The sequence below is a fragment of the Taeniopygia guttata genome, chromosome 1 (genome assembly GCF_048771995.1).
Source record: "Taeniopygia guttata chromosome 1, bTaeGut7.mat, whole genome shotgun sequence".
Lineage (NCBI taxonomy): Eukaryota > Metazoa > Chordata > Aves > Passeriformes > Estrildidae > Taeniopygia > Taeniopygia guttata.
This window is the reverse complement of record NC_133024.1, coordinates 87,749,594-87,758,953: the sequence shown is the minus strand read 5'-3', so window position 1 is coordinate 87,758,953 and position 9,360 is coordinate 87,749,594. Positions and strand designations below refer to the sequence as shown.

General features: G+C 39.0%; 1 protein-coding gene across 1 annotated transcript; it reads right to left on the bottom strand.

The window, feature by feature from the left end:
* Positions 1-660: 660 nt before the first annotated feature.
* Positions 661-9,360, bottom strand: C1H2orf49 (chromosome 1 C2orf49 homolog). The gene is made up of 4 exons (XM_002194319.7): positions 9,173-9,360; positions 7,161-7,327; positions 4,443-4,815; positions 661-2,210 (listed from the first exon to the last, which is right to left on the bottom strand). Exons 1-4 carry the CDS (start codon positions 9,308-9,310, stop codon positions 2,154-2,156), a joined length of 735 nt encoding a protein of 244 aa, XP_002194355.3. The 5' UTR covers positions 9,311-9,360; the 3' UTR covers positions 661-2,153.

The window sequence follows — 9,360 nt, the reverse complement described above, 5'->3', positions numbered from 1 at the left end:
ATATATTAGAAATATTTGCTTGACTGGATGTGGTAAAGCAGTGGAACAGGCTCCCCGGCAGTGGTGGAGTCACCCACCATCCCTGGAAGTGTTCAAAAAACATGCAGACATGGTGCTTTGTGATACAACTTAGTGTGCATGTGGAACTCAGTTGAAGGTTGGACTTGATGATCTTGGACGTTTTTCCCAACCTTGCTGATTCTAAGAAGGCAGGAGGAGCAGCACAGGTGCACCTTGCCTCCCAAGTGCTAAAACATAGCAAAATGGCCCCAGCTTTGGGCAAAGGTAGGTGAAACATGCAAGGCTGGAAAGCATCCCAGCCTGGAAACAGGACTGCTACCATACAAGAACAACATGATGCTATTATTCCAGTGCAGTTCTGCATATCCCTCCTTAACACACACCAACACACACATGCTCCTAGCAACTGGAACTACACTAAATACATCCTAGACTCTAGAAGCCAGCCACAAAACAGAATTCCCATCAGACCTTTACACAAGTGCAAAAACAACACTTCATGTGATACTAACTGCTGCTACAGCTGCAAAGCAGCTACTGACCTTTTTACCCTTAAAATGCTGATTACGTCAAGTCCACTGAAATATAACTGTATAAAATGAATAAGCTTAATTACATCACAAAAACAAGGCAGCACTGTTTAGTTTGCTTTTAATTCAATTTATTTAAATAGGATAAGGCTACTTAAAAGACAAGTCTTTACATAAAAAATGTACATTACATTAAATTTTGCTGTACTCAAGTACAAAAACTGCACAAGTGTTTAGTAAAAGGGAAAGAGCACACCATTTCAAAACACACATTCTTACCATTTTACAGCATTCGAGAAGTGCCTTTTACATCATAACAGTGAATGGAGAACTTCTGTAAAGAACTAAGCTACAGTTTTTGGTTTCAATATAAACCAATGTTAAAAATGTAAACAAGCTTTCAGATCACTACTAAACTTCTTTTACTGGGTTAACTAAGTGGATTCAGAAGTTGATTCTTTTTTTTTTACCAAGTCTGGGAGCATTCTTATTATTTTTATTTACCATACGTATCTAAAACTGATCTAAACTGGCTTCACCCTGAGCCAATGAGTTTGAATAAAAATGTTTCCATCAACTTAACTGGATTTTTGCCCTGTAAGGCACTACCAATAATCCAGATGAGACACCAAATTTCACAGAAAACCAAAATCCATCTTAAATTATCAAAGGAAGGGAAAACAGGTTTGTGGCGTTTCTTCTAGAGCGCCATTACATGTGTTAATGCTCTCAAGGTACTTCTGTCTTGATATCCACATCTCTCTTCAACTGTCTCTAGGCTGAGAAAGCACTGGCCTGCATTCCATTGATTTCCCCCTATTTTATAAATAAGCATGATTGTAACCAGAAAACAATCAAATTTCCTACACTGGTACATTTTCACATTTATGCATGTAAAAAATATGCCTGTGTACTTAAGAGAACATGGCACTAATCCATTCACTACTTCCTCTCGAAGTTTCATATCAAACAGTCTAGTCACATATTTCCATCTGTGCATTCCTTGTTTCATATATCAAGAGAAACTTCAATTTGAAGTAATGCTGTTAAAATAGTTCATCTCTTATTACCAACCTAACTTGCACTGCAAATTCTACACTCCTGTGCAACAAAAAGGAAAAAAAAATCTGTAGACTATCTTATCAGCAGAATGGTCGGCTTTCTCACCTAAATTAATTCCCTTTTTAAAGCCAAATAGGCTCTAGGGATCACTATAAATTTCAATAGCTATTTTAACTATTTAATCAGACGTGGAATAAAACTGAATCTTAGTGAAACAATGTGTGAATCACAGTGACATGGAGGAGATGAACTATAATAATCTAGAAAACTAATAGTGGAGGGTTTAGTTTAGAGTAATGTCACCGCCTTTTAAAGAAGTAATTAACTACTTGGTGTACAAGAGTGGATACTTTTAAGGTGACTGGTGATAGTGACTCCAGCTTTACAACAGGGAATTGTTAAAGTTGTTAAAACTTCACAGCAATCTGAATCTCAGTAAGTCTGTAAATTTTAAAATAATTTTATTTAAACTGTTTAAATATGACCTATCTATTTGAAAATATGGAAGTAATATTTATGTTTTGAGCACCATTAGCTACTTCACGGCCATGTAACATGCTGGATTTTCTTCTTTGCTTCCGAAGGCTTTAGGTCATTCTGGAATACAAGAAAATATATAATTATTCTTAGAGATACTGTGCAAACAGGAGTCAGTCATTAATCTGGCATATTTCAATCTAGTACTATTCAGTATTCAGCTACAGGCTGCTACAACAGCTTTCTATTGCCATCTTGTGGAGAAAACGAAATATCACAGAATTTTTCTGGTGAAGATAAGAATAGAACCAATGAATTTAACTGCCTGCAAATCATACACGTATTTTGGTTTTCAGCAACCTACAATAAATATTATTAAATATTCAAAAATTTCTTTCAGTTATGCATCTTAGAAACAGGTACATATCGGAGTTTCAAAACATACTTCTGAAGTTATTTCAGGTTGTCTGGTTAAAACACTTGTTGAAATGGAATTGTATAAGGAAAAATCCCTAAATACATAACTAGGAAACCAACTTAGTTTTATCAATAGTAAAAAAACATTAAAAAAAGAAAATGAAAATTTGGTCTTCCTTTGTAAAGACCTGGATAAAAAGAAGAGAAATAATTGCCAAAACCTCAGATGAGCTCATCTTTCAAGTGCCCCTGCCCAAAGAAACCTGTAAAAATCAAGAAAGCCCAAAACAAAGCAATGGCAGATGAAGCGGTACAATAATTCGCTTTTATCATCTAAAATAATAATATAAAATTGTGAGAAATTAGAGCTTTGATAGTTCATATAAGCAGAGTAAAGACAAGTATATGAGTTTCAAGAAGACACTGCAACATGAGGGTTCAGGGAGCACAATCTAGAGATCACTCTTTAAAAGACATTCGATGTTAGTTTATTTACAGAAATCCTGTGGACTGCAACCACTGAAAGGTTTAAGGGAATTAGACCCAAAGATAATAGGGATAGTTCTGCGCTATTCATTAAATTTTTCTTGACAGTCAAGAACAGTCACTTGCTTGGAGACACAACTGTCTTTACTGTCATTACACTAAAAATAGATCAGGCTTTACAGACATCTGCCAAGTACCATTACTGATTCTTCCTGACAGCATCACTTTCTATTCTATAATAGCACATTTCTTTCTATAATAGCACATTCTTTAATTTCAGATGGTAGAGTAAGATCCATAGAATACACAAGCCTAACTTTACATGTCTCACCAGCATGAACCAAGGCATGACTGAACTTACAGATATTAACTAGAACAACCTAAACTGTAGCTAAGGTAGAAAGTCAAATGTCAGAGGTCACAGCTTCTGAGTGTTAGTCATACAGTGGCACTTAAAAATGTCATCATTGTCTACAGAGCATTTAAATTAAATACAAAGAAGCTGTGAGGTGTATACCAAGCAAGTTTCAAAAGCTCTGTAGTTTCAGATCTGACCAATACTTGGAAGAATTCTAAATACTGACAGAATTTATTAAGTTCCTGCTGGCAGTAGGAAACACACCTCTCAAGCCTAAATTCCATTTGGAGCCTCGGCCATGACTCTTTTAAAAGCTGCTAAAGCTGTCTTTCACAGCAGCCATGTGTTTTGGTATTCATTTGGTATTCATTTTGGTACTCATGTTTAACAGAAATCTCATGGAATGTATCAATCCATGCAGTAGATTACCTGCATTCTTTTATTAAAGGATTTTTTTAAGATACATTAATATTTTTATATATTATTATATTATGAACGTTTTATTGCATCTCATGAGGCAATATTGAGAAAACAAAGTTCAGTGTCATGTCTTAGGAAAATTCTAATCAATCTAACTGCACACTGTATAGCTAAAGCTCCCTCTGCAGTTCAGCTGAGAGCAGATATTTCTATTTCTTCCTTTGAAGCCCAGATTTATTCCAGGCATTCCTGTACTCCAGTGGAAATTTGAAAACGCCTTCATTTGTATCATGAAGGAATACAACACAAGTGTTAAGACCTATGTCTATATTGTGGCATGTTTTTAAGAGATAGCCCATTGCTCCTTGCTCATTGACAAGCCCTGTAATCACACCACTGTCAAAACTAACCATTGTTCTTTGGCCCCATCTGGCAGCTACACTCAGCACCATTACCTACACAGGAGTTTCTTATTGACAAAAACAAATTTCTTTCATTCTGGTATTTCCCAAACTAGCTACACTTTTCTAAATAGTCACAATTTCTAAATATTCTACCATGACTCCAAAATAAAATCATCCTGAAAATTCTTGCAAGGCTCTAACTTTGGCTCCTGTAAATCTCAATTAAATAAAAAGGAAGCCGCAAAACAAGATACTGCACAAACATACCGGCAAATCAGATTCCTCTTTTGGAACAGACCTCTTTAACTTCACAACAGTAGTTCCTGCTATTGGAGACAAAGGGTAAACCTTCAGACCAGTCAACACACTCCTGTCAGTCTTTGAAATATTGTTCTGCTGAGCCTCATTATTCCTTATTCCCAGCTTAGCGTCCTCTGACAAACTGGAGGCTGACACGTATGCTGAGGCATTTGAAGGAACTGATAATCTCCTGACTGTGTTGGTGGTGCTCCCAGCTGGAGGAGGCTTCAGGCGATCGGCAGCTCCGTTCTCCGTCTTTTTCACCTTTATGCTTGTACTTGTTGAATTCCCATCAAATACAATTAATGGCCGTTTCCTTAAACCTTCCACTGTTGTAACACTGAAAATACAAATCATAAATTCACAGAAACATAGGTTAGATGATCAAAAAACAGCATATCCATTACATAACTAGAGAAAATTAATTTTATCCTACCTGAAAAAAACATATATCCCAAAACATTAATATTAAACTCTGAGATGCTCCAACTTAAATAAAAATAAATATACATATATACACTTGCATATACTTCAATAAAAATAAAAAGTAATAAAAGTCACTTCCAAAATAAAAAGGCATACGGGACTGTTTGAGGACCAGTGGTCCTCAGCAAGAAGAGCTGTGTTAGAACTGTCTAAACAGACAATTATAGCTGTACACCAAAGGCATTATGCTTCTACCACTGTAGCTATTCTAGAGTAACCACAGATACAATAAGTGTGAAGTATTTTAAAAGATGAGTATTTAAGGAAGGGTGTGCTGCCTTACCTGCAGGAACAGCATCTCATATTCTGATACTTCTAAATGTCCCTGTTTCCACTCTTATTCAAATAATAATGTCAAGGTTGTTAGCTAGGAAATAAAAACACTAAGCAAAAAACCCACACCTTTTTAAAATAAGTTTTCTTTGAACAGGAACCCTAAGCAGATTTAATGACATTTTTTAATAGTTTGTGCCTTTAAGCCTATGTGTAGTCAGAGCAGGCCAGTTTAGTTAACCACTGATTCATGAAAAGGAATACTATCAAGCTAATATCAAAATAGTATTATCAGAAAACATCTTTACTGAGGAAAAAAAAATAAAGTACAAAGTTAACATAATTCACATTATATGAATTCAGAGTTTTAAAAATGCAATGCTCAAGAATGATGAAGAGGAAGTGTTTGAAAGTGCAGATTTAACAAACAGAAAAATCCAAACCACCACTAAGAGACATAATATTTCTGTTTAAAAACTTCAGTTTTCAGTTTTGAGAAAAAGCTCTTTTGCACCTATTTCAGCACATTAACAGTTTCCTACCCAAACACTAACCTCACGTTTCCATTCTCAAGTCCACGGATGTAAACAAACTGAGGTACTCTAACCTCTTATGCACATGGAAAATAAACCAGACAAAAGACAGATAGGTGTTTTAGCCACTGCCACAACTTTAAAAAACACCCAAAAACTAAAAAAAAAAAACACCTAAAAAAACCAAATCACTTGATGGAATTTGTTTAGCTCTTCACAGTTAGAAACCTCAGTAAAGCTAAAAGAGACTTAAGACATCAACAAGCTGTAATACTGAAAAACTACAGGAATTTCCATCCACCTTTCCTTAGGATTTACTGCTGAACATATCATGCATATCACATGTCAAAGTCTTGGGCAGGGGGAAGGTTGAATGAAGAGATTCAGTAAAACAAACTTTTGAAGAAGATTTTGCTTTCTGAGCAAATACAAACAAAGATTTGTAAAGAGATTTTTAAAACAAGATATAGTATTTCTTTCAGAAAGCAAATGTTAGTTTTGAAATAGACACAAAAAATTGCTGCAGCATGGACCCATCACTCTAGATAGAGTAGGCCACCCCTGCCCAGGAGAAAGAATAGTTAAGTATGCTTTTAGTACTTACCTTAAACACTGCAAACACGATTTTTAATTAGCAATTATGCAGTGAAACAAAAAATATTTCCTTTCTCCTCATTATAAAGTACCTTGAAATCTACCAGTAACTCATTATCAACACACTGGGGGATGGGGAGATGGAGGAACAATACCAGTTCTCTGGATCAATACAGACTGGGGGTGAAGGGATTAAGAGTATCCCTGCCGAGAAGGACTTGGGGATACTGGTGGATGAGAGGCTGGACAGGAGTCAGCAACACGTGCTTGCAGCCCAGAAAGCCAAACATGTCCAAAGCAACATGGCCAGCAGATCAAGGGAAGTGATCCTGCATCCCCTACTCTGCTCTGGTGAGATGTCACCTGGAGTGCTGCATCCAAACCTGGAGCCCCTGGAGGAAGAATATGGAGCAGCTCCAGAGGAGGGTCATAAAAATTATCATAAGGAAAGGCTTGAGAGTGGAGGCTGCTCATCCTGGAGAAGAGAAGGCTCCAGGAAGACCTTACTGACGCCTTTCAATACTTAAAGGGGATGTATAAGAAAGACAGTTCTGTGAGAAGAAGCACAATAAGCTAGATAGCATTAATAACATTCAGATGACAAAAGAAAAAAAAATTATGTTCCCCTTTTTTCTAGTTTTGCACTAGTAGAACCTAACACTTCTGACACAGGTAAGCCAACACGGCATTCTCTGTAAACTGCAACAATATCCAAAAGCTATACAAGCTTCACTAATCAGGCAAAGATTAAGCTAAATGCATTCTCCTAAATTGTCCAAGTCTGGCCCAATAAAATTACCTTTTATTCTCACTTTTCAAGTAATTTTGCTGTCTTTTCTTTTCCATCATTCTCCCCCATCTACTTCTTGGCAAGTCGCGCTGAGGCAGGGGAATGGCATGTTGAATATAGAGATCGGTGAGGCCATCTTTGTCCATCTTTACATCATTTTCACCTAATATATTTTTCTGTGGAGAACAGAAAAAGAGTTGTTATTTTTATGACGAATTCAACATTCAGCCATCTAGTGGCATAATTTCTTATTTCAAAATCCACTGTAAAGCACTGTACTGGGACAGGGTTCCAGAAGTAAAGGGGTGATTGGGATGATCAGTTTGGAGAGGCCATGAACTGCTCAGTGCCAACAGCAGCCTGGTCTCCTACCTTCCTACTGTCAATTTCCTTCATTTTCTGTGTGGATTACACTCAGCCTGTCCCTTCAGTGAGGCAATGAAACACAGAATGTTTTGGTCAGTACATCGTGGTTTCTTTTTCCACCACCTGCAAGTGTATTTCTTCACATGTCTCCTCATGTGCCTCTTCTCGTGTGTCCTTTGGAGTCTCTTGCCCCCAGTGTCTGCTGCTCTTAAAGTGCATTTGAGCACAGGTGACATGAGCAACTCTGCTTCAAAATCTGGGTGCAATGGGCTGCTTTATTCAACAGGGTGAAACACATGGATCCAGCTGTGACCAGCACTGGGCAGTTACTCACCTTTGCCCACACAAGTCAACCCTGCAGACTCTCTCTACCCAAAATACTGCAAGTTTTCCCAAGGAAAATAGCAGCCTAAAAAGGGAAAAGTTATGACAGACGTACTGTTGATGGCTGATGTTTTCATGCAAACACACTTCCCTGAAACCAACTACAATACCAGAGCTCTTTTTCACATTTCTAAACAACAGACAACTAGAATATCAAACTTATAGACGTAGAACTGTGCTATCTTCCCCAGTTTCCCAAGAATAACAGAGATAAGTTTCATCCCAACATGAGGAAGAACCTCCTGATATTAAAGACGGCAGAGCACTGGAACAAGCTCCCCAGGGAGGTCGTGGACTCTCCCTCTCTGGAGACATTCAAAACCCACCTGGATGTGTTCCCATGTCACCTGCTCCTGCCGACACTCCGTTGGCAGGGGGGTTGGACAAGATGATCTCCAGGGGTCCCTTCCAACCCTAACTATTCTGTGATTCTAGGAACCATCAGTTCAAACACCAATTTTCTTTCTAATCGTGTATTGGGTTGTGGGTGTTTCTTGGTACCTCGTGCCAAATTTCTGGGATGAGAAAAAAACTCCACTAACATCCTACAAATCGAGGTCATTGAGAGTAAGTCAAGCCTCTGCCACTACCAGTTCTGGCTTCATGACTTCTGGTGTTGGCCTGAAACCTGTCCATATAGGCTGCACGGACAAAAGCATATTGAAACTCTTTGAGTTTATACAAAACCCTGAAACTTTGATTACTACTGTTTCATGCACCTGAAATTTTCATCCAAGGCAGAAACTAGTATTCCAAACAACATCAACTAAAGCTTTTTAAGGTCCTAAACAGTTTATAACTGACTTTCAAGCTCAATTATTTTTCAACTATCCAATATCAATATTTATGCATTAAAGCATTAGCTTGACTGATTACATAGGCTGCATTTCTTTAACTCACAGAATTATTAGGGTTGAAAGGGACCTCTGTTGATGATCTAGTCCAACCGACCTGCCAAGGCAGGGTCACCTAGAGCAGGACACGCTGGGTATGGACGTGGCAACTCTTAACAGTGTAAAGCTCATCCTTCCACAGCCAGTTTTACTGTACGCAGACACTGCCTCGATTCGGGCAAATTGCTTTTCAGCAGCCTCGGTGTTCAAACACAGCCCCTTTGCGAACACGGAGACATATCCCATGTCTCATATATCGCCCTGCAAGTTCGTGGTGTCCAAGCACCGACTTGGTGCCTGCTCTTCCCTGAGCGCCGTGACTCTCTTCGCCCCGCCTCAGGGGCCGCCGCTCCGCCCGGCCCGGCTCCCCGGACGCACCTGCTCCAGGGTGAGCCGCAGGAATTCCTCCGAGAGCAGCTCCGGGTGCAGCAGCAACAGCTCCGACTCCGAGCGCCCGGACTCCCGCTCCTCCTCGCCCCCGCCGCCGCCCGCCCGGGCTTTTCCCTGCGCCGCCATCTTCCCCGGCGGCCCCTTCCCGCACTCCCACAATCCCGCGCGGGGGAAAC

What these genes read in the sequence shown, in the direction of transcription:
- C1H2orf49 (XM_002194319.7), bottom strand. Translation starts at nt 9,310, where the DNA reads ATGGCGGCGCAGGGAAAAGCCCGGGCGGGCGGCGGCGGGGGCGAGGAG. An exon ending in TGCGGCTCACCCTGGAGCAG is followed by an intron (nt 7,328 to 9,172) that starts GTGCGTCCGGGG and finishes TGTTCTCCACAG; the next exon opens with AAAAATATATTAGGTGAAAA. An exon ending in TTGAAAAGTGAGAATAAAAG is followed by an intron (nt 4,816 to 7,160) that starts GTAATTTTATTG and finishes TTGTATTTTCAG; the next exon opens with TGTTACAACAGTGGAAGGTT.